This window comes from Typopeltis vanoorti, chromosome 21, assembly GCF_054136105.1.
Source record: "Typopeltis vanoorti isolate ZY-2024b chromosome 21, IOZ_Tvanoo_1.0, whole genome shotgun sequence".
Lineage (NCBI taxonomy): Eukaryota > Metazoa > Arthropoda > Arachnida > Uropygi > Thelyphonidae > Typopeltis > Typopeltis vanoorti.
In genome coordinates this window covers 44,363,551-44,390,533 of record NC_143569.1, presented here as the reverse complement: position 1 = coordinate 44,390,533, position 26,983 = coordinate 44,363,551, and the positions used below count along the sequence as shown (strand labels likewise).

The following is a 26,983-nucleotide window of genomic DNA, read 5'->3' as shown; positions in this document are numbered from 1 at the left end:
CCAAATTAGCTTTTATCTTTAAAAAATCTGGATATTGAAATCAGGCAAAAGCTATTTAACACTATGTACTACGTAAAAAGTGTTTCAGGGGTTATCCATAGGGAACGAAAGAAAAAATGAAAACTTATTTCTTCGTACGCTCCGCGTCTTCTTCAGAGTTAGATTTCTGACGTGTCTTAAATCGGCTTGGCTGAGCTAAGTGTGTTGCCAGCGTTCCAGAAAACTGTGTGACGCCAAGTTTGCTATGCCACATCCAGGTGTGTGTTTACAAAAGAAGGCTTGAAACTCCTTCCGAAGATGGAAAAAACTCTTTCGAAGATTTCTTTAAATGTTAGGTACATAACGTTTTCTATCAGGATGGAGTTATGTATGCTTGTAAGACACGTGCGAGAAAATAAATCGATAGGCAGAAGCAAGAATTGTAATACTCGCTCGTAAACAATTTCGTACCTTATATATATATATATATATATATATATATATATATATATATATATATATATATATATATATATATATATATATATAAGGTAATATGGAGGCCCGGGTTTCAACAAAAAATAAATAAATAATCGGATATTGGTCCAGTTCAACTCTCTTCAGTAAATTTCGTAGTTCAGTACCTCAAATAGATCGTTGCTGTAACCTTTACCGTATTATACTCTTCATTTCAACTTGAGAAAGTCATCAAAAAAGTTATTACTTATTAATAGCCATTTCTTAGGCAATTGATTTAAGGAATTACACGAAGTGCACGTTGTGAAATGCAGCCTACAAAACTGTTACTTTACACTGCAAAAGTTGTCCTTAACATTATCTCTAACAGTGGGGAAGTCATTTTAAGAATAAAATGTGGTTTTATGTTTTATATTTGCATTCAGTTTCTTCAAATCCCCAGTTGCTTTATTAGCAATGTCAGCACAGCTTTAAGTAAGTATTGTGATAAACAGGATCGAGTATCATTAGACAACAAAAATTGCAACACAAGTGTGTGCGCACATAAAACACACAAACAAAAAGCAGTTGGAATCTACCTCTGAAATATATTTTTTCTTGTGAAACAACTAGACTTTCTAGGTATACGGATATATCATGGACCTGAAATCAAAAGTAGATACAGTACTGTTTTTTTAAGTGCTATTTTCAACTCAAGAAGTAACTTTTAATACATCAATATTAATATATAATTACATTGATATTAAATAATTAATATATAATAATTTAGAAACATTAATATTAATTTAAACAGAATATTAATAATCTTTCATTACTTTAAATTAAAATGTTAGTTACATTCGCTTTAATTACACAGGAAGATACAAAAAGAATAAAATCAAATGAAATAAAACTCATGGAAAATGCGGTGATTAATACCCTTGGAGGATAATGGATGGCAATGCTGTAGCCAATGAAGTTCTAACTGAGGCTCGGCTATTGCTGTTACCCTCCTGCCATGATCAGAGCTTTAATTTAATAAGCTCAATAACACCTTATCCCTACACTGTCCTCTACAGATAACGGGGAAGATGAAAAGCATTCTTGCTTCGCCCCTTTAAGCCAGTCCTTATAAGCACAATGGAAAACGTGTATTTAATATTCGAACAAATCTAAACAAAAAAGATAGAGAGAGAAAAAATGTATCCCATTTCATTCATCTACAAGGATAGAATATAATAATGAAAATTAAATAAATTATCTGTTGTTTAATTTTCATCTGTTTATTCTATCCTTATAACACGTGTTACAATTGTCTTGCTTTTTTAAACCTTTTCTAAAAATAAAATATAAAAAGCTCCTGATGAAATGTGCACGTGAGAGCACTTAAAACTACTGCTTCAGAGACCCAAAATGGGCTGAAAAGAGTTTCATGTTTAGTCTTCTCCTGAGTAGAACTTTCGAATTATCTGTTATTTAACTCACCAAAGTAGTAATGTACTAGACTTCAAACTTTTGACTTGGTGGGAGAACTGAGTATTCAAATAATGCATATAATAAATATTCATATATAAATATAAAAATACAAAAATATATATTTAAATATAAGGAAAGGCGTATACACCTAAACAAAATTAAATTAAATAATTTGACCAAAACAGATCAAACCTGTATATTTCTAATTAATGTTATGAAGGCTCACACAAAACGTTAAGCAAGTTTAAGCGCGGTTACTAGTTGGAAGGGATCATCGTTCGATGCTTTTAGCACACTCTCCCTCGATGAGTCTTTCGACTCCCTGGAAGTGCCACATAATAATAATAATGATCAAATATATAATATTATATATAATGTTATATATATAATATTATATTATAAAATATAATAACTAATATGTAATCCTTTTCTTCTTCTTCTGCAGCTTTTCCCACTTAAGTAGGGTGCTGTTTGTGGTGAGTCTCCTCCACAACTTCCTGTCTTGGGCTGTAGCCACATCCAAGTTCTTCAGCACATCCATCTGCATGACCTTTCTTCCCACATACTCTTCCTCCCTCCTCATCACATGATAAAACCATCTCAACCTTGCCTCCTGTATCTTTGCTCCTAAGTTCGTAACTTTCACCTTCCCCTTACATAGTCATTTCTCAGATGATCCTTTCTGGTCAAATAAATAATATATATATATATATATATATATATATATATATATATATATATATATATATATATATATATATATATATATATATATATATATATATATATATATACTAGTTTCGTTGAATATACATCAACTTCTTCAGGTATCACAGGCAAAGAATTAAATAAAAAATAACAGAGACATGATAAAATACATTAACAGATCTAGTATAAAACACACAAGTACATTTACATTTAAAAGAGAGGAATGCGTGCCTGAGTTCCAACTGAAATTGACTACGTGCGAGAGCTGGTGTGAGTGCGCCAGTATTGGATAGTGGCAACGTGTGCGTCAGGGATATTACACCTAAGGCTATTGTTAATATGAGACGAATCAAGCGATATTTTTCTAGATTCAATTATTTTTCTTTCAAGTTCATCATAGCCCAAAATATTTCAAGTTAATTCTTTGCCTGTGATACCTGAAGAAGTTGATGTATTCAACGAAACTAGTTGTATCTTAACATTAAACTTGTCATTCTCGGTATAGAGTCATTTAATTTCCTTATACATATATATTATATATTATATTATAAATATATTATATTATAAATATTATTACTCGGGAAATGGAGTAAAATTAGGCTTAAAATAAATATATTACTCGGAAATCAAGAACTGAAGCTATAATTACGTTTAAAATAGCTTGGCATCTTTTTTCCTCAATCCACTGCCAAAATTTAATTGTAATTTTATGATACAATATATTTAAAGGTGTATAGTGAACTTTAAAATTTTGGAAAATATTTATAAAATTATTAAGATTTATTATATTATTTTATTAAGATCTTATTATTTATAGTGTGTTATATATTATAATAAATTTAAATTAATCTTTAAACAAAAGTAATATAAAGTATGTGTGTATGCAGATATTAATTGATTATTTATACATTATGAATACTTGCTACTGTGTAGTATTGATTACTGGAAAGAAAACTTGGGAAACTCAAAACATGAACAATTTTCGAACTACAGTTTGATTGCAATAAACAATAACTAATTCATGGAAGATTCATCTTTATCAACATTAATTTCATCTATATATATTATACCTCTATATATATTATTATTATATATAGAGAGAGAGGTATATATATATATATATATAGAGAGAGAGAGAGAGAGAGAGAAAGAGAGAGAGAGAGAGAGGTATATATATATATATATATATATATATATATATATATATTACCAATATAATAAATGGTGACATGCGCAAATCAAATGCTCGTGACGTGATCGATGTATTCCAGCTGTGCAGAATGGGATTTTTTTTAAAGATACGCATCCACTTACCACTGATTGCTAATGGACCATGGTTGATAATCACAGAGGTTGACGATCTGCCTATGATCATTCCGTCAGTAAGTAATTCCCTGGGGCTAGTATCGTAAACCATCTCCTCTTGCGAGTTAACTGGTGAAACGGACAAGTAACAACATATTCATTAAATCTGTACTTATGCAAGCTTAAAATCAAGTAAAACCAAAACAATAATTAAAATACTAAATATATATACATGTATATATATATATATATATATATATATATATATATTGATTTAGAATTTGTAGAATTAGGGTCACAGGGGAAAGTTGTAATACCTCTAGAATATAGGCTCGCTGACGGGCGGAAGGGAAGTTACAAATGATGAAAATGTGATTTTTGATATTTATAAGTTGAACAGCGCATTGAATCTAACAGTCATTTATTGACACCTTCAATAATATAATATCGTATTATTTTCGTATATAACATACCGCCTTAGCACAACTCGGCACAATCGTAAATATTCTTAATAATATATACGCTCATTTAAATCAAAGGAATATCCTTATTTTGTTCGATGTGTAATCAGATCGGTAATATGACATTCCTCAGTAACTGCCAATGCAGTTCAGTGTTGTTATCTCTAAAATTTTGCCACTGAAGAAAGCGTATAGTGAAATACCTGTTCCTTACGGAAGTAAAACTGCTGCAGAGTCTTCTCGAAATGACTTAAGGCCAATTTTTTTTATTATTATTTATAACAAGCATGAGTATGGCTCAGTATTTCGGTAAAAAAAAAAGAGGCATTTAGTTGGAATCGTATGGTTCAATCCTTTTAATTAGAAATAAAATTAATTGCTTGACTTCTCCCACCAAATATGAAAAATGCCTGAGGCAGTTGAGATGTCGACCAGTGGTTCGGTTTCTTTTATTATTATTATTATTTGTGACACCTCCAAGGAGTCTGAAGACTCATCGCGGGAGGACACCTACTGTACAACTCTCCGTCTCCACCACTACCGAACCTCTTCTACCAATCAACAACTTTTATATTAATATAGCATAGACCTTCATTTTGTAAGTTACTGGTGTCCAAGTACTCTTGACAGCGTGGTCCAACTTATTCTCAGTGTTAGAGCTCCCGTAGCTCAGTTGATGTAGAGGAGCCCTTTGATTGAAAAGACCAGTGTTTGAATCCATATATGACTTGATTCAAATTCACCTCATATATGGGAAACTCTGATTTTTCGTTTCTCAGAACAGGTAAAAGGTGAACAAACAGTTCCACAACCATAAATACACCGTAGTTATCCTTAGGGGATGTAGCAGAGGAGTGTGGTGGCTGTGTTAATTCATCCTGACCACAAAATCAGAGAACTTTACCCGTCTTAAGGGATGAATGGTCTGAAGAAAAGATACCCCTACATAGGTTATAAAGGATTTTTTTTTTATTTCTCAGGCTGTTTTCCTACTTCAATGGTAACTAGAAATAGAGCTGTTCTTTCACAAATTATAAAAGATTTTGGCGCCGTTGTCTATAATAAATTTACCACGCAGATATTGGATATTCGTTTACTAAATAATGAGAAATTTATAACTGCTAACGTGTATTTAGAGATTGTAGCTTCGTAGCCTTGGGCACTTCGGCAGGAATTTCAAACAACCAGTCTTCCCGAAAAAACTAGTTGTTGTTTTTTTTAACCCAAGGACAAATATAATGTACTGACTTTATTTTCCTTGTTTTAAACAACTTCGGCTTTAAAAGTATCATAAAGTTCGTGACTGTTTAGAACTATCCTGGGAGGGGCGAGATAATTATTTTAGTTAAGATAAAAATACTTATAAGGCATTTTTTGAAAACCCCTTAGCGATTCGATATGTTACCGCGCGCGCGTGTGTGTGTGTGTGTGTGAATTAGTCATTTGTTTTACTTGTTATAGCGAGTCTTATATTTGGACAAATGATTTTAAGCCACCAGTTTGGGAGCTACTTCTGCCCAAGAACATATGAATATGAAGTGGGAAAAAAAACATCGCTACAAAATGAATAGAAACTGACTACCTCTTCTGAAAATGTCTATCAAAATAAAACAAAAAAGCACTCTTGAAATTTTAATTTTCGGTCCAGAAGGAACAAACAAAGTTACGATAGAAAACAAAATGTAACGCCAACGTCAACACGTTCTTTGCTCGAAAAGTTCAGACTAAATTAGATATCGTATAAAACCAAAATTGCTTTTTTCTTAGAAGGTATTCTGGGGTGCTTGGCATGCTAGAACATTGATAGAGGCTTCTCTTTTTTTACTGAACTCTGATTATTATTATTATTATTATTATTATTATTATTATTATTATTATTATTAGAATGTGAACTTTTCTTTTTTTTTTTTTTTGGCAAAATCCTTCCCCTCCCCCCCACCTTGCTCCTGTTTGAACATTTATCCAGAGAATTCTATGGATAAAGATTTAAATGATTATTCCTAATTTTCATGCCGAAATCTATGTGAATGTGTTTACTGAATATGGACGACTCCTTCAGTTTAAGAGCGCTCCATATTTTGTATTTTGAATCAGGATTAGTTTTGGACATTTTTTCAAAGTTATTCTACAAATCATTAGTTATATATTAAGTAAGACAAGAATTCATATTCATTTAAATTTCTTATTTAAATTCATTTTAACTTATTCCTTTTTCGGTTTCATTCCCCTTTCTTAGAAAACTTTAGCGTTAAACGAATAATTCGTTATTAATTAGTATTTGCAAGGAACAATGACAAAAACTGTGAATTAAAAGAATTGACTATTTGTGTTTGTTCATATAAACGTTCCTCGTATTTCCATGAAGTACTTTCCTTTAATTCGTGAAACGCGATTATGAAAGAATTCTTTATCTCAAACTGAACGGAATTTCTGTTGCCAGGATGTGCCTCCGTAGCTGATTATTTTGAAAATTTCCCTAAATCTACTTTAATCATTGATATGATATGAAATGAGAATATTAGACATCCGTCATCATTTTTAAGCCAGATGGGTGAAACAAAAAAGTTTCGAAATTCATTAGAGAGTTTATTAGAATCAATCTTCAGCAGAGGAGCACTTTGTCTTGCACTACTTGATGACATGCACTCTGCCCAGGAGTCCATACAGTCGCCTTCTTATTAGGGAACTGATTAGGTTTCACTGATCTGGCAGCCGTTTCATACTGTTGGTTCTCATCAGAAAACCTAAGAGGGCAAAACAAAAATCTCTGTTCAATGCTTCTGTACCTCTTGGACTTCTGAGACTTATTTAAATTTCTTTGGTATTTTATATGTTTAGTATTGTATATTCACAATCAATTATGCTTATTCCATTTTCGGCTTCATTAGCTTTCCTTAGAAAAAAATTGCGTTAAAAATAATTCGTTATTAATTAGCATTTATAAAGAACAATGACAGACACTGTGAGTGAAAGGAATTGATTATTTGTGTTTGTTTATATAAGCATTCCTCAAATCACTTTAACATGAATATTCGTTAAGTTAGGATCGAAAATATACATCCACTTTGAAATTGTATTAAAAAAAATGGTTCACCAAACAAAATCGAAATTAATGCATTATGCAAAAAGAGCCGAAACTCTATTTAAAAAACATGAAAAAAATAAATTAATTTGTTTTGTATTTTTAATTAGATTTAAAAGCTTTAAAAGTAATTGAACTATAAAGAATGATAACAATTTCAATTAAGAAAACGAATATCTTCTTAATTTTATAGCTTACTTCACTACTTATTTATCTTTAATAAAATGTATCTGTTTTCAGCGGTTTCCTTAACTCTTCTTTCTTTTTCTTTTCCTCAACAACACTTTCTTCCATTTTTTTCCTCACTGCTAGTTTTAATTTTGAACGTTTTAAAAAAAGTTTTTACTGCTTTCAGTGTCAGTCTATAGCTAGCAACTGCTCAGTTTTTATTTTCTTGTTGACAGCATTTTTTAATTGGACGAAGCCCATTTTTTTAGCTTGCAATTCTTTTGCTTGTTTTTTTTTCATTGCTTCAGTTCTCTTTCAGCCTGTAGTATATTCTTCTTTCTTTACCACTTCTTATTTTTTACGTAACTGTTGCTGCATATCATTCGATATATCTTGCCTGAATTTCTTTACTTGATTTTTGCGTGATACGGATGTTTGAGACTCTTGACTTCAATGTTAGCATATCTGTGAACTGAAAAAACATTAATAAACAATCTCAGCAGCTCTTGCAATTATAATTACTCGTTCTGGTTGTGTACAATTTCAGCAGCTCATTTTATTATTTTTATTTTTAATTTTATTCTTTTAATGATATGATTATAATGTTTATTTCTATGTCTGTAATTTTTAGTTTTAAATTTGTTTATTTTTATGTTTGTAATTTTAAATTTTGTTCTCTTTTAAATCTACTTGGATTTCTGCCAATCAATTTTTCATGTTTATCATACGTTAACGTCCTTATAAGGACTGGCTTAAAGGGGCAAAGCAAGAATGCTTTTCATCTTCCCCGTTATCTGTAGAGGACAGTGTAGGGATAAGGTATTATTGAGCTATTAAAGCTCTGATCATGGCAAGAGAGTAACAGCAATAGCCGAGCCTCAGTTAGAACTTCATTGGCTACAGCATCGCCATATGTTAAGGTAAAGCCGTCTCTAAAAATTCGGACGATCCCTAGGCCAATCAATCGTGGGCGAAAGACCGTCCATCTCACCGCCGTTGGCTCCACTCGGTGATGGTCTTCCACCCAAACACCACCACCGAGCAGAACCGCTCATATTCCGAAGAAAAGCATTCACCGACAAAGCCCCTCAGCAGGCCGTTCCGGAGAACACTTTCCCCGGAGACTCAAATTGCTCCCTTAAGGCAAAAACCTTAAGAGAGCGAACTCAAAACTCTCGAATCTCAGCGCCACAGGGGAGGGGGGTTAACAGCAACAGCCGAGCCTTAGTTAAACTTCATTGGCACAGCATCGCCATCCATTATTACCCTCCAAGGGTATTGATGGATTCCTTACTCCATAAATGAACGTATTACATATTTCGCATTACTGAAAAATTCAGTAATGAAATCAGTTCCCACTCGATTATCAGTTCCCACTCGATTAATGCCCAACTAAGTGAAATTTATTTATTGAAATAAATGGTGTAGTAATGAGAACTATAAATCACTAAACTCAAATTTAAAAAAAAATAATAATGTTTAATTATATTATGATTATTTAAAAATTTTAATTATTTTAAAAATTTTCATTCATATTATAGATTAGTTAAATGGATAAAGAAACATCAATTAAATTTTAAAAAAACATTTTAGCCCTTGTCACTTACAAATTTGCAAAAGCAAGTGTACATTGTATTAGAATGCCTTATTTGGACACCAGAAAATAAGTAAAGCTATACCAAAATAGTTTTGCTTTTTTACAGTTTAAATGAAACTAATTTTTTCTGATTTGAAGTCAATCAGCTGTCACGTAAATTAATGTAATGAACTCCAGCCTTCCCTGCTGCCACCAAAGCAATCCCTTTCTCAGTAATTTTTGCATTATTTATCTTGCATTCTCTCTCTCTCTCTCTCTCTGATATTTTTTGTTTGATTCGTGCAAACATAATGCCATTTTACTGTCACACGGTTTGTCTGTACAATTACTTTATTTCTTTAAGAAATAATGAATATTTTCCTTATGATATTTGATTCAAATATTTTAAGTAGTTTGAAATTATTTTCTAAAATTCTGAAATATATCAAATATCTTTTTTAAAAACAAAAAGGTTTTTAATATTAGAACAGTATTACAACAACATGATGTTACTTTATAAATCTAAAACATACCATATATTTAAAAATAAAAATAAAATAATAAAATAAATAACTTTTAATTTTGTGTCATTAATTAATTGTATTTTTGTATTTAAATAAATCGATAATTAAATTATTTTATCTATTTAATATTATATACGATTAAAAATAGCGTTTCTATTATTTATTTACTTATTTATTTATTGTATTAATGAATATAACCATTTTGTTTATTATATACTACAGATATATATTGAAAACGTTTTCTTTTACTACATATGAAGCACACAGTTAGTGTTTTATACTATTTGCATAGAAAATTTACTTCAAAGTATGAATTCCAGTCGTCGGTAATAAGATTGACCTCGAATATAATACAATAGTGGTTTACATGTATAGTAAAATTATAAATATGAATGCGAGTTAATGTCGAAAAACAGGAGACGTGCCATCATGGATGGCACCACCCCCACATTATTAGAATAATAATAATAAACACAACTGTTTGTTTTTGCCATGAAACTATTTCTGTTAATTTTCGAAGACCTTGATATCTTAATTTGTTTAGGAGGGAAAGGTAATTTACGATACGTCCAGATTGTCCCGGTACAATAGCTGTCCACAGCTTTAAACTGTCCGGTGTTCCTAATTTTCTTCACCTGAAGCATTGTACCTACATTTTATTTGTTGGTATGGGAAAAATTCAGTAATGAAATCAGTTTCGACGCAAATCATGCCCATGCGCAAATATAGATTAGTTTTCTGCTGGGTGCTAAAAGTTTCTTCTATTTGATTTCGTATTCTGCTCCAAACAGTTATGTTTTTTTTTTTTTTAGTTGTGACTTTTTTAGTGAAAATTACTATCTACCCATAAAGTGGGTAAAAGACACTATAAATTTATGGACAAACTAAAGACAAATATAGAGTGACTTTATTTATGCCTTTATGTAAAAATTACATTTAGCTTTTTCATTATTTGGCATTCAAGCAATATTGGTAATACCCCCCCCCCCGATTTTAATCTTATTAAAATTAATTATTAAAATAGAAAGTTGTGGTAAGCTAAGTTACAAATGTCTTTATTCTTGATGGAGTATGGGACTTCATAGTGCATAAAAAACTGTTAAAATAGATGTAAAAAATTGTTTACGAAACATAGTTAAGGAAGGGTCTTCCCTTTATGCAGTTTGTGAAGAGTTGCCATCTGCATATCGATAAAAATAAATAAAAAATACGTTGCATAATCAGTAGAGACACTTATTGATTTAGAAATTAGAAATATATGTTGTGATTGAATTGCATGAAGCCAATTACATAATTTTACCAATAATGTCACTCGTTGCTTATAAATCAAATAAAATCTTACTTAGTTGAGTGATATACAGTATTTTAAACTGATCATCTGATATCTTTACTGATTTCATTTTCTGATTGATTTGCATTCAAGTTGTAAGAAGCAGCCGAAAGCCAAAATATTAAAAGCAAATTAAAAAAAAGTAAACAGACCTATTTGAGTATATATATTTTTTTATTTGCTTTTAATATTTTAGCTTCATCCACTACTTTTCAGTTGAATTTGGTTCTTTGTTGGTGGTTTGTAATATTTTTTTCATAAATAAAATACATAAACAGACTCTTAAAAAAATCTTTTACGTAGTTTATTTCTGAAAATATTCACTTATCTGATTAAGGAATGCAATGCTTTTAAGTATTAATTAATATCACGGCTATCAATAGCTTTTTAGATTAATAATTAAAATTATTAATACTTAAACTAACTAATATCTTTAGTGACACTACCAACAGTGCACACTGCTGCATTTAAAAAACTCGTTCTAATCCAATCGAACTTGAAGTTAAATTTTTCTAGACCTTTTCAATTAAACTTGAGTCGGTGAGTTTCATATAGAAGTGGTAGAAGTTTATCTTTTATGAATATCGTAGAATAATGTTGTCAGATAGACGGCAATATCCATAGATTACATCTCTCTAATATATATACACTCATGAGCCAAAAATAATGTCCCATAGATTAGCGAGGTACTGACGTCTACTGGTAAATGTCGAGTTTCACATGATCCCACAAGTGTTTATGGTATTCAAATTAGGAGAGTTATGCATCCAGGGAAACACATGGAATGCTTGGATATGCTCTTCAATTCATGTTTGAAAAATACGAGCCTTGTGTATTGTCTTATGGGAAGAGTTCAGATCCATCGAACTATAGTGTCACCATGTAGGGCACTACCTGGTCAAAAACAATCCCCAAGTAAACAAAGGTGTGTTCAGAGAGGATGAGAGGACCCAGTGGTGTCCATGAAAATAATCTCCATACCAGGATATCGTCACCATCGGCTTGTTTCCGGAATCATGCAGTCTGGATGACAGGAAACAAGCTAGGTGAGCAAAATGATTTGTCTCGCACGCGCGTGTGTGTGTGTGTGTGTGTGTGCTCGTTATACGTAGACATATGTATACCACAAGTAGACAAAGTAGTTGTTTAAGAGCGTACGCATTTAATAAGCATCATCACACATGGTGTGGATTGCCTTTGAGCTAATTTGAATCAGTCATAATCTTGAAGTCGTTTCGGAACATAACTGAGATCATTATTCGTCACAATTTATTTCCGGTTTCTCTCTCCAACATTACAAATAGACCGATTCCTTTTAGATTTTACCGCATAGCTGAAAGCGCAGGTTTATGAACGAAAAGCGTAATGCTTTCATTTCACACTTCGCTTATTTCCTTAGTGTATTCTCTGTATGGTAACACACCACTGGCTTCATACAAAAGCAATGATCCTTATTCAAATACTCGTGGATGTGCTGGAATAGAATTGTAATTTACTTGGCTACAACACACCGACTTTGTGCTCTTTCTTTACGTTACCCCCAACAAGCAAGGAAGTTGTTTGATTACCGCAGGCGTGTAGATTCACTATAATTACATTTTAAGGAGGTCTTGTCAAAGTTTCATGCAAAAAAAAAAAAAAAGTCACGCTGGAGATGAAGAATTACACAAGAGAGGCTAACTTGATAAATTGACTACCTGGCTGACAGAATGACAAACACTGTGTGCTGTCTTTGTAAGAAACACCGCCGATGTCACTAAGTGTAACATCTGATTAGTGTTAAGTCACTAGTTATGAGAACAGAAAATACCTTTGATGTATTTAGCTAGGAGATACTGAAAGACAAAAAAAAAAAAAAAAAAAGAAAGAAAGAAAAGAAAAATGAATCCTTCAGTTACGTGATCAGGTGTAATATAATGTATCAAGAAAACGGTTCATAGGAAGTATACGATTTAAAAAATTGTACTTAATTTGGTCGAAATCGTTCGAGAATTCGCATTGCAACTGTGAGAAAATAGAAAAAGTTAATGTAATAATATTTATCTCATCACCGGCGAGAATTGTTTTTGCTGGGCTAATTTGTAAATGATTGAAATGTTTCATCGTAAGAAATCCTTAACTAGCAATGGTTTCTCATTAAGTTTTTAACTATTTTCGGATTTAGTCGGTGAGCTTTTATAGCCTTTCGCTAAAGTAGCGAAATAGTTTTATGTTTTCTCGTTGCGTTTGCTTATTATTTGTGAAAATAGAAGATAAACCATCAAGGATTTTTTACATGTTTTTAAGGCAGTTGTGACTAAGGATATGCTTACGTATAAGCTAGTAGGGGTACGCGCAGTTGTAGACTGTATTTGTATGTAATTCTGCAGTTTCATTAGATTTTCTTGAGGGGAAGCTTTCGTCAAGAATATCGCTTTGTACTAAAGATGAATGCTTCGTGAAATTAATATTTAGAGTGAGGGGAAGTGGAGGAAATTGTTACGTTCCGTTAAATAAAATCACTAGCCTGTTCTTCTAACCATTCCTAGAAAATACATAACCAGTGGTATGGAGCCTTAGGCAAATATGACTTTCTGTTAGTAAGCCCGTGCCGAAGTATGGATTACGAAGTATGGATTCTCTGTCCACCCATTTCTGTATGCAAGCTCTTACCAGCTTTTTCCAAAATCTTCACCACTACTCCAGATATACTGATAAGTCGATAGTTAGACATTCTTTGCCCACCCATGGTCAACAGGATTATCATACCTTCTTTCTGCTCCGTTGGAATTTTCCCTGTGTTGAGACTCAAGTTGTTACAGTCAGGTCAAAAGCACAACTAGCCAGTTCTACTAAACACTCTCTTAGCATCTGTGATGTCACCGTCAGTTCTATTGCCGAATTCTTCTTTAGTTTATGCACCTGCTGCAGTACCACCTCTTCCTCATAAACGTAAGATCACATCATTCATTGTGGATGTAGCTTGAGTTCCACAGCCTTTACTCCTGGTTGATAGCTCATAGTAAAGTGGGTGCTCATTAGTTGAACGGTGTATTCTGCATGCAAGATCTGTATACCGTCCGTATTCAGTAGTATTATTCTCCCACAGGCATTCTTTATTTTACTTGCAGCATACGATAGAATTCTTTTGGGCTGTCACTGGAATGCAAAACCAGTTTCGTTTCATATTCATGGTTAGCTTTCCGTACAATTTTGATAACTTTTCTGGTCTGCGTGTTGTACTTTTCATAGCTGACGTCATTCTTATATACACGGTGTTCCTTCGCCATCATCTTTTTCTTGAGAATCTGTCATTTAATAAGATTACATATCAGTTTCACCTTCACTCACCCTATTCATTCTGCGAACTCTAGGAATTCATCCGATATTGCACCATTTAAGCATTTTAATGTTTATAAGGTTATTTGTAATTGTTGACATAGATGCCTTCTTTCACCTATTGCTAGTTCTGTCCTCTACAACTCTTTTCTTCAGCACGCTTAATGCAATCGAAATTAAATTATTGTTTTGAATTGCATTTGCAGTTTGATATTATAAAGTAGCTTCGTATCCTTGCATATTTATCCGTTTGAATACAAATTCTACATTTATAAATAAACAATGAACATTAAAACAGTTGAAAGTATCAGTTAAACAATTTATGGATTTACGTTGTACAACATTGAACAAACGCAGATGTTTACAATTTTTGTCACTTGTCTCATGGGCATATTAGCAATAAATAGAATAAACAGTGATCCGAAGTGAGAGAAAAATAAATAAATATAAACGAAAAATTAAGAATTTGAAGTAGATAGATGAATTCTCAATTTCATTATTCCAATTAAGTATGCGATCATAAATTCAGACTTTAATTATACCACGCTTATTACATTCCTGCAACATTAATTATAATAATCAACATGAGGATAGCGACAACTAAGCGGGCAAGGCTCCAGGGGGTTGTCACATCACAGCGATGCAGGTCACCAGCAAATCGACTTACACAACGTTGGCATTAGTTGGATAAACAGTGTAATTTGTAGCAGTGACAAAGTTGTTTACGCAGTTTTTGAAGCCTGTCTGTGCGTTTGACGGCTTCAGAACTGCTCTTACAATTCACTTTATTCTCTTCCTTTTAGAGGACCAAAAAAAAAAAAAAATAGTTGAAATCTTTAATTTAATATTGACAACTTTACTGAAACGCCATTTATTATTTAACGCTAACGAAACACTTGAAATCTCTCAGTAATAATGCTTGATATTTCCAGAAACGACAAATCCCTAATGAACTGTTAAGTGTCTGGATGATACAAGGATTGTTATCGACCACCCACCGCGATGCTTCCGTAACACCAAATTTAAAAATGGAACGGTTTCCATTGATGCTCACTAAATATCTCTTTTCATTTTATTCGTGTACAAATTAAGGACGTATCTCATAGTCGTAAGGGCTGCGAAAAAGATCTCGGCTTGACTCCTACGATTTAAATAACAATTAATAAGCACATATCTTTTAAGGCGCTGTCTATAATGTTAATGATTCCTTTCTTCGAAGGCATTGACATAGAAAAATTGTTAGAATGGTTGTCTGTTGAATAGCGATAAATATATGTATTATGAATGCAATAGATAAATTGAGAAAGTGTAAATATTTTAATTGACATCTATAGGATTATATGCCTTTCAGAAATACCGATATAAAATAAATCCTTAACATTTTTATTTACGGTAGGTGGCGACACTGCACTTGTTGTTATGGCACCAAACATGGCGCCTAACCTTCTCACTTTCAAGACAGCGATTGTTTGCATATCACACCAACAGATGTTTGTCAATAGATTACATTTGTATTTTATATGTAAAATGATGAGTTCACAGTTCAAACATGAACCACCTGATGTCAGCGAGGTGGAAAGGCTCAATAGAGATCCTCAACCATTCCTCTCAACATTGCTGCTGTTGACGCTATCATTAAGTCATAAAATCAGAGACATTGCTGATTATTCCTACAGAGCTATTTGCGATATCATCCAAGACTGTTTATTACGGTACAAGATGTCTACACAGCGAATGAAGCACGCATGCGTGAATAATGCAAAATGGAACATCAACAGCGTTCCGTATGAGGGAAGACTTTTTGGATTACGTCATAGAGAAGATGAATGCTGAGTGTACGATTACATATAAGAGAGGTAAATGGAATACACATCTCAATAAGTGTTTCATTTTCCAATTATTTCCATTTAAGTGTTCTGGAAAGTTCGAAACACTACGTCTAGTAACAATATTGCAAACACTTTTCAACTTAAACTCTTATTTTAAACCATAGCTTTTAAACCATGCCTGGTTAGCGCGTCATAAACGGTGGCCATCATATTTGTGATATAATTTGGACTTGAACAAAGTTGCACGAATCTTACCAAGAAGACCTCCGTAACTCAATCGATAATGTCCATCGGATGAAAATACCTGAATTCGAATTCGAATCCGTCTGACACGAAGATTCTCTAAAGGCGTTTCAGCTGAAGATAAGTTAGTTCGGGGTTAAGTTAGTTCGATAATCTCGTACGGGGAAAGCGGGCGGGGGGGGGAAACTCGAGTGATTTCATCCCTCAAAATATGGAAACCAGTCAAGAAAATGCAATTTATAGATGATGACACACTGAAAAAAACCAACATAGCGTTGGTTTTTTTCAGTCATAACTCGAAAGGCCGCACCAAGTTACGGAAGGTCACCTATTATGCAAGTAGACCATCCTGTTGCTACGAAACAAAGAAGCTTAACATGTTCGTCTTAGTGACATTAACAAATTAAGCTGCTTTATTATATCGAAAGAAAATCTTTTCTTTTAAAATATCTTATATTTATAATTAAAGTCTTGATCCGCTAATGAACTGAGCTTTTAAAATTTTTAGCACGAAGCGCTTGTTAATCCTGTGTTTCGTTAATAATCTTTAATAAGTTCATATACTAAATTAAGGGGATAAAAATCCCTCATTATTTTACAGCCAGTATGCGAAACTCTGAGATCGAAAACTCAGATCGAAAGTTTATATACTATTTAACTCAGAAATGATGACGTTTATTGAATAGTGTGAACCAACCTGAGTCTGAACTATGAGAGTGAACAACGTCTCTGTTCTGCATGCTCTGTAGCCGATTGAATCCCACAGTGGTATGGATGTTTGTGAATATCTTGTGTTTGTTATTTCCACTGCAAAACTATCAACCTGTTTAGTGTAGTCCAGAAACGGCATAAAATATTGAGGAACTTGGGGTAATAAGGAAATCATGGTTTCTCGCTTATAAAGTGTCGCGACCTATCACGCTACAGTAGAATTCACTCCTTTATCACCCACCCACACTCCATACCTGCGAGGAATTAGTTTTGCTGGAACTTGGCTGTTGTGATAGACTTTTTTTCCTCGTTATTCTTAATTTGAAAATGTTTACAGGTAAATTTTTCAACCTTTTATATCCGTGACTGTATTCCACATATCCTTAATCGCTCTCGGCTATCTACAAAACAAACTCCGCTTCGTTTCTGCCTAATTTCCAGCTTTCTTTTGTCTCTTGGTTGATGGCTACGCCACGGGTAATTTCCAAATAGGGATGTCGGATAATATATTAGCTCATTGTTTTGGATGGTAAAAAAGTATTCCATTACCCCCCCCCCAACACACAATATTATTACATATTAACTCCCCCAAAAAAGGAATGTTTTGAACATATCTGAATAAAAAGAAATATACTCGAGATAAAAGAAATTATTAAGACCAACGGAAGTAAAACATTCTGAGTTATGTCAAAGATATTTAATTTTCCTTTTATCTTGCAAAAACAAAATGGTATTCCGTATTACCCAAAGTTCCTCTACTCCTATGTAAGTATATTTTATCTGTCAATTTGTCTAATTCTTAAGGAGCATCCTATTCTATACGAGGTTTCCTAAACATTCGTTAATGGAGTTATCATAACAGAGCAATATTTATTATCTTCTATAACAAGTTCTCATGAACTGGAGGATATCTTTGATTGATATGATTTTTTTTTGAAAGGTAAGATGACTTTGTTGGGAGGGTGGGGGATGTTAAATATGTCGTGTTACTGTGCCGTTGTTGTGTTCCCAAGGAGAAATGATTAAGTGCATCTATAATCAGTTAGGAGACTCCTACTCAGTGATAACAGTCCCTTCCCTCCCCTCCCCTACTATTGCCGCCTGGTTGGCCAAGAGGTTAGTGTACCTGCTCTCCAACCAACGACTCGCGGGTTCGAATCCTTCTGCGGGTATGGATGTTTGTGATTGTCTTATGTATACTGTTTATACATAAAACAATCACTATAAAGTTTGCTATCCTTGCTTCATTAAAAGCCTAAATCACCATCTCCCCTACTAATCTGCTATGTCTGTGAATGAGTGTGCTCTCTGGCCAACTGGATTTCATCCAGTTGGGGGAAATATCCCGACAACATCAGCATTTGACTGGTTAACTTGCCTTTAACTGCCTTTTCGCGGCATAATCACTGGAATCAATTTTTTACTGATGAAAACAATCGCCAATACACTACACATTCGTGATCCAATACATACAGGGTGTTCGGGATAAATTTGACATATTTATAATTAATTATATTTTTCCGTAAGTTACATGTATTAACACACACTTCTCTTCATTTAAAAGTTTGGACCCTTCTTCATTCATATACAAGATGTCAGAAAGGATGGATAGCTGGAACCCACCTGAATCATGGAAGAGAATAACTTGTATCATGATGATTCGTGCCCGCCATCAAAATAAGGATATTACGACTGCTGCCCAATGCTCCCTGAATACAGTAAAAACAATCAGGCATGAACTAGAGACTTGCAATGGTGACTACGAGGATGTAGCAAGAAGAAAGATCCCTAGCAGACGATCTGATTGCGTTCGTACAGCAGAATTCCTCGCAAATCTGCAGGAACAGGTGTTGAAGAACCCTGGCATTGGAATTCGGGCTTTGTTCGTGGAGTTGCTAACTGTAGTCAAGCCCTGGATAACAAGGGTAGCCAATGGTAGGCCGTATGTATGGCAGCAGGATTCGGCCCCTTGCCACACCTCTGGGAAAAGTCAAAAATGGTTGTCTGAAAATTTCTACGACTTCACCAGTCCAAATGTTTGGCCTCCAAACTCCCCAGACCTTAACCCCATGGATTATTTTGTATGGGGCGCAGTTGAAAAAGACACCAATCGCACTTCCAGTAATACAAAAGCCCAGTTAATGGATAAAATTAAAACAGTTTTTGCGGCCCTTCCCAGGGAGACTGTAGCATCAGCTTGTTCGAGGTTCCGAAGCAGAATTGAAGCTGTGATCGATGCTAATGGTGGTTATTTTGAGTAAATCTTGTTGATAGTATTGTAATTAACTCTGCCTGTAATGTTTTTTGTCAATTCGTTAAATTTAATAGATACAAAGAAGATTTTCTTTTTCCTTACGAAACTGTCAAATTTATCCCGAACACCCTGTACACTTGTTGACTCAGCATTTAAATTTTGGAGCAGTAGATTGAATGAAAATTATATATTAACTTTTAAAATATTATATTTAAGTTTGAGTCTCTCGAGCATAAGGCCTTCGAAAGATGTATTCCACAACCGTGTCAAAGAATTAACACTTATCACCTGCTGTAAAAACGAAGCTATTTCACCTAATTCTCCCTAATTTCGTGTATTTTGCCTTTTCTGAAACATTTCTTTTCTAGGTTTTTTTTTTAATCTAAATGTATATAATATAGTATAGTAACCTGAAAAAGTAATGCTCGTTATCGCTCGCCGTTCTTCCCACCCCACTTTTCTCTGTCCTGTACTAGAGTGTGTAAATTTCATTAGCTCTACTTAACTTAGAAATCCCAGTGCTTTTCAAAGAAATGGTGATTATATTGTTCCCACTATTCCAGGTTTTTTTTTCTTATCTTTTTAATTAAAAGCTAATGAGTCACATAATAGCCTGAGGAAGAGTAAAGGGAGATGTTGTAAAAGGGAAAACAGTAAATCAATGATGTTAGCTGTTGTCGAACAACCAATCCAACATTTTAATTACTGTGTTCCAGAAAGGAGATATTTGAAATATTCTGGTGGATTAAACAACAGATGTGTACATAATCGTCATTTATTTTTCCAATAAATGAATTAATGCATTTTCTTTACCAAAGGCAGTATATACTTTTAACATATGTTCATTAAATATAATGAGATAACTAATTATCTCATTATATTTTTAATTTTAATTGAAATTGATTATAAACTTTTATTATCTCTTAGAAGTACTGAAATGTTTAGATCTTTTATTTGTTTAAAAATAAATCATGTTTTATCATGTATAATTATATAATTATAAATATATAAATATATATATAATTTGATAGCGTTTCTTTTCGGTGAGATGATATTTGGGTTCAATTTAATTCGATATTTGTGAGAGATGGTTAACAGAGCTGCACATTTTGCGTGGCAGCTAATAGTTTATTGGGTCTCAATCATGTTAGTACTATACTAAATAAATTATGAAGATATTCATTATACAAATGACATTTTCTACTACATTTTTTTAAAAAATGTATGGAACTATATATATGAGCGTGTCATCTCATCTTCTTCTTACTCTCTTTTATCTTGCGGTGTGGAGGGTTCATTAATCATCGGACATCAAACCGTTCACAGGATAAGGTGGTCAACCCTACGCATCGGTGTATCTTATGTGCTGAGTTCTCGAGGCCAGTTTGCCTGCTTTGCGGGATGAAAAACCCCAGATAAACTGGGGAAAAACCTACTGTCTACCCAATACCGGTTAATTTGGCTATGACTGAGGAAGATCCATCAGCTCCTCACGTCACCGAGGGAACCGAACCTAGGACACTCCTTCCCCAGGCATATGATTGCGAAGCGCACAGCCACTAGGCTAACCGCACGGACGTGTGTGTGTGTGTCTTAAATATTATGATGAATAGAATGAAGAGGTACGAGGATTTCGCTTAGTATCAGCATTTATCGTTCAAATTGAGTTTTGGCAGCAACATTACTTTAAAACTCCATGGAATCTAGGTCAGAAACTAATGGAATAACAGTACTTTATCGTAAACAAAGAGAAATGATCCTTCAACAGTCCACTTTAGGTGGCAAAACATTATCGGAGAAAAATAGGTTCCATTTGCAATAATCGCTGCCTCTAGAATTTGTAATATTTTAGTTTAAACATTCGTGGCTGTTAATTAATTGGGTAAGAAAACTAACAGGAAAGTTTAGATTTTTGTCGACAACAACAAAATTACAAACATTATTTAAAGTTATTTATTGGCGAGTGGCTATGATAAAAAATAAAAATAAAAAAGAATAAAAATGTGAACGTAGCATGCTTCTCCAACAAACGCAATGTTTCCCTTCAAGATGGATATACGTCTACATCATCCAGACAGAAAAACAATTAGAAATATATATAAACATTACTCGACATTACTCTCTTATGCAGGCTGTATGCAAAATATGACATCAAAATGAGGCTATTGGGACAGTGGGATTTTTTTTTCTCTTCAGAAATTCATTCTGAAGTGACCTGTTGTCTGGAATTTTTTAAATGATTTACTGAGGATGTTCTTCGTAAATGACATGGGCTAGAAAAATATTAGCCGTTAATTAACAACAGAATTGCTAAAAGCAATGCAAGTATATAATGCTGTTTGGAGTGTCATTGATTACAAATTGGCTCATGTTTTATGTGATTCCTCTCCCCCCCCCCCCCACGAAAGATTGTAAACCTATTGTACATTAGTAGTACGGGTAAGCGGAGAATTTTTTATACTTTTGTTATTTTTTTCTATTTTTTAACTTTTATTCATTTTTACTTGACCCAATCTACAGCCCAAATATGAAACCTTTTTAAGTCACTTAGTCCTCTAATAAACTGGACGACGGTGAAATTCATGTACCACATAGTAGACTCTGTCGAGCTAAAGTGGACTTCATGAGTTCGCTGAAAAATAGAATGAAAAAAATCTTCATTACTGAAGGAGATAAAAATACATTGTTTTTTTGTGTTTTTGTTTGTGTGAAACATAATTAATAAACTGCAACTATAACTTGGAATTGCCTGCCTGGTTGGCAGAGTAGAATAGCATACCTGCTTTCCAACACATAAGTCGTGGGTTTAAGTGCCACCGAGGGCATGGATGTTTGTAAGAGGCTCTCCACGAGCTTCTATAGCTCCTTGTGTTTATAGGACTTGTCAAAAAATTAAAAAAAAATAAAACAACTCTCTATTTTTTTCAAACCAAGGTAGATTATTTCTGAGTTAACTTCCATTATATTGTTGGCATATGTAATTTGAAATAAAACTAACTACTGCACTGGAATACATATAAAATATTAAGTTAAATTTCACTTAATTTGTCCTTCGAATAGTTGGTCCAAGGAAAGGTACGTTATTTGAACAAGCTGGAAACTAATCTCGCTTTAAACAGGCAGAAGGGACAGTTTGTTCTGGTCTTTCCAACCGATATTAACTGACCTTAGAAAAACGTGGCTATTGCCGTCTGAATTGGCAAACTTATTCGAGGATAGACATGGTTGACAGAATGGATTTCTCTCCTTCTGCATGCCGACAATGCATGATTACTGCCATTAAGTCTGTGATTGAAATAGAAAAAATAGAACAGTTAGCATTAAACAATAGTGTTAACGATTAAAATTAAAATAATAAAAAAGTGTTAACATTTGATAATGGAATCATTATGTTTATTTTAGCATTGTGAACTTATTATTCTTAACTTAAATGAGTCATAATTAATAGCCCAAGTATCTTCATTACTTTTGTGTGTGTGGGTGGGTGGGTGGGTGTTCTCGGGGTCGGTTTGCCTGTTTTAAAGAATGAAAAACCCGAGTTACCGGGAAGAAAAAACCATCTTAGTCGACAACAAACACGAAACATTTTATTATGTAGAGTTTCGTTATTATAGTTGGTCATATGTATATTATATTATCATATTATTATAGTCATATATATAATTTATTTTATATTATTACTCAGTTGTTGTACACGTTTTCGCTATGTAGAAATTTCTAATTAATAATGATAGAAAGAGAAGAATAAAATATAATAAAAAAACATAATAAAAACAGAAATTATAATCGTGGAATTTCACTTTAAGGGAAATTTTTAAGGAATCCACCATTCCAGGTAAAGTAAAAGAAAAGAAAAGAAAAACAATCAAATTAAGAAATGCATTTAATAATAGGAAATGGAATCCAGTGTATACAGAATGAAGTTACAATTTCTTTGACGTATCGAGAAATTTAAACTTCTTGAAACAGCAGTTGGGCTGTTGAATATTGTATTACAGACCGGTGAGATGAAAAACAAACACGCCTTGTTCTTTCGACAAAACAAATATGTACGAAATAAATGTGTTAGCTTTCGAATTATATAAAGAAGAGCCATCGCACACGCATTCTTAGATTTAATTTCGAGTCGAGGCAGAAAATTTGATATTCAAAGAAAGCAATAATACTGTGAAAATATTTCAGGACACGATATCTGAAAATTAGTTTTACGAAGCCTCCTTAGTTCTCAATGAAGTAGCGCATGAAGATCAGCAGGCTGCTTCGCCGAGATACAAGGTTGTAAATAAAACCAATCGCACTCTTAAACTTCAAACGGTCAACGGACTTGTGAGATAATACTGCCATAAATAAGCCGTGTTTCGGTGTTGGAACGCATAAGTTACAATAAAAATGCATGGAAATTTTTGTAAGTCGACAGCAGATACTAAGTAAACAGAGAATTACAATGAAAAAAAAAAAAAGGCGAGAGACTACCAGACATACCTGTTATTACACGTAAATTAAATTTGAAAACCTTTTTACACTTGTTTTCATGTTAGTTGTGTGTTATTAGTTTAAATGTTATATAGAAATAGTTTAATTCCAAACAACGGGTTTAGTTTTAAAAAAAAAACTACTTACAATACTAATAAATCTTATCATCCTTAATAAGATATCTCAAAGTGAGATATGAGCTAAAAATACAACATACGATCCTCTCTACACGAACGCCATCTATAGAAAAGGTAACAAACGATTGTGTATGTTTCCTCTTTATGTGAGTGGAAACATTAAAAATAATAATAATAAATAAACAATATGTGCTTTGATTATGAGAATTAGCAAGTGTCAAGGATATGATAGGATTCCCGATGTCCTTATACCGAAAAGAAAGGTTAGTAGTGGTGGATTTGTTTGAAATAGTGAAATTACAAAAACTCTTCTTGCATAGTTTATTATGTAATTAACTGCACTACACTTTAACAAAATATTTGCATTTAGCAAATAAATCTAAATAATATGAAAAATACCTTTTCAAATCTAATATCAAAATATTATAATTTAAATTATGACCAACCATTTGTCCAAATTAAAGGAATACGAAGAACGTATTTCTATTAGAATTTTGTTAAAAAATAATTAGCGGAATATAAATTATTAAGGCTACGGTGTATCAAGCTTTAAATGAAAAAGAAAATTAATTAATAGGAATCACGTGTTATAAATTTGTCCTTACTTCATAGAAAACGTTCACTTGAATGATGTATATATAATTTCATTTCAGAAAGTGCTTTTGGGAAATGTTTATAGTGGGGTTGGAAAAATTCAAATGAAATCCTCGGGAATTGTTCAATAATGGATAGATTATACTTGGTGTTTATTTTTTTTGCAGCAGAGCTATCCACACTGTTGGTTAACTGCGGTAAAATTCGTCAGTTTAGTAAATATCTCATTCCAACAATGTACTCATCATTTCGCAATATACGTGCACTTTTCCTAATGAATTTTCAATATGTTGCGATTTTAATTATCATTAATTTACGTTGAGGTGAAATCATTTGTGATAGGTAATGATGTTTTTATTAATTTAAAGTTTTCGATACATTTAAGTAGAATTGCAATAATAAAACATTTAATATTTTATGTGGTAAATTATTTACTTTGCAAGTGTGACACCGCCATTGTGTTTGATGGAGAACCTAATGCGGCTTGAAACCGATTATATTTGGTCTCTACAGCAGGGAAACTAAAATTTCCCCCTTAGTCCATCCATGTTGTGAAATCTACGATATATGATATAACGTTTTAAGGGAGAGATTCACATGAGAAACATAACATTCAACAATGATACATTTTAATATGAAATGAGTTATATATGTTTATATTGTATGTTGATATAAAAATAGTCGAAGGGCAAAGAACACTTCAAGTTAGAATATGTTATCACAACTGTGTCTTTGCAGAAAGAAACTGCAAATCAATACATAATAATCATATTTATATGATTATTATGTATTGATTTGCAGTTTTCATCAATACATAATAATCATAATATCGTGTCATAGTATCACTTAGATCAAGCAGTAGCATGCAAAAATTGCACCACACTCTTACAGACTAATAAAAAATAAACTGTGGGAGCTTTTGCATACGTTATTAGCATATCAATCTAATACTGTTTTGTAGTTTGTTGAGCCTTAATTAAATCCATATTGTTTAAATCTTAGAAAACAGTAGTAAATAAATACAGGAACAATAAACAGATTAACAAATACATAAAACGTGTGATATGATATTCGGTATAATTGGATCATCATACGATATTGTACTATTCTCCGAATATTATGGAGAATAGGGAACTTGTAGGGAAAATAAAAGGCCCCTATCGTTACATTTATAGATCGGCCAACAGTTCTCATATTTTGAACACCTGCTAATAAACGTTTGAGTTGTTTTTAATGGTTAAGTTTTCATTTTTTTTTGTTTTGACTTTCTTCATTAAAAGAAAGTCAAAACAAAAACATTAAAAGCATTAAAAGATCTCTTTACAAAAGTGTAAAGAATTTTGTCTATAAATGCTAAAATTTCTTCTTTTTGTAATCTTACTCAAGACCATTAGTGAACACAGAGGAAACCTAACAGTGTAATTTCCAACTCATTAAATTAACTTGAAATGTTAAAATTAATCACCATTCTCATATTTCTGATATATATTCTCAATGAGGCATGTAGAATATTATAGCACTACAACTAATTACATATATTAAAGCTCTGATCATGGCAGGAGGGTAACTAGCCGAGCCTCAGTTAGAACTTCATTGGCTACAGCATTGCCATCCATTACCCACCAAGGGTATTAATTCACCGCATCTCAAGGTCGATTCCGTACATCATACTTACATATATATATATATATACATATATACACATCATCTTCCTTATAAGGACTGGCTTAAAGGGGCGAAGCAAGAATGCTTTTCATCTTCCCCGTTATCTGTAGAAGACAGTGTAGGGATAAGGTGTTATTGAGCTATTAAAGCTCTGATCATGGCAGGAGGGTAACAGCAATAGCCGAGCCTCAGTTAGAACTTCATTAGCTACAGCATTGCCATCCATTACTCTCCAAGGGTATTGGATTGAATGAATCAATCACCGCATCTCACAGTTCCTTAGATCTCACCATTAATATAAAGTCTTATGACATTTATATTATGGTGTGCATCTTAAATAAGATTTAATTTTAACAGAATAAGTTATTTGCTGGAATTCTTCCCAAATATCTTTTAGATAAATAACACACAATAGTAGTACTTTTTGATAATGGTATATTACCTAAAATACATCACGAAAAGAGAAAAACATTTTAGTTGAAATTTATGTTATTATATTCATTGTGATAGCTAGCTTTTAGTAGTATTTATGTATTATTATACAGATTTGTATTGTTTATCCATATAGGTGGCGACAGCTGTATCGAGTTTCCAGTGCGAAGATTTACAGGTAAGAGATTTTCTAAATATGATGCTAATTTTTTAAAATTGATTTTAAAATAGATTTTTTAGTAAGAAGTAGATAAAAAAAATA

General features: G+C 32.8%; 1 protein-coding gene across 1 annotated transcript in view; it reads left to right on the top strand.

Moving 5' to 3' along the window:
• LOC150094811 (cell adhesion molecule Dscam1-like) overlaps positions 1–26,983 on the top strand; it is a gene marked incomplete at its 5' end in the record, with an annotated part of 713,296 nt that overhangs the window by 281,373 nt on the left and 404,940 nt on the right. Inside the window, one exon of the mRNA XM_090411118.1 lies at positions 26,858–26,899. Within this exon, the coding sequence (XP_090267244.1) occupies positions 26,858–26,899 (42 nt within the window). The remainder of the gene's footprint in view (positions 1–26,857; positions 26,900–26,983) is intronic.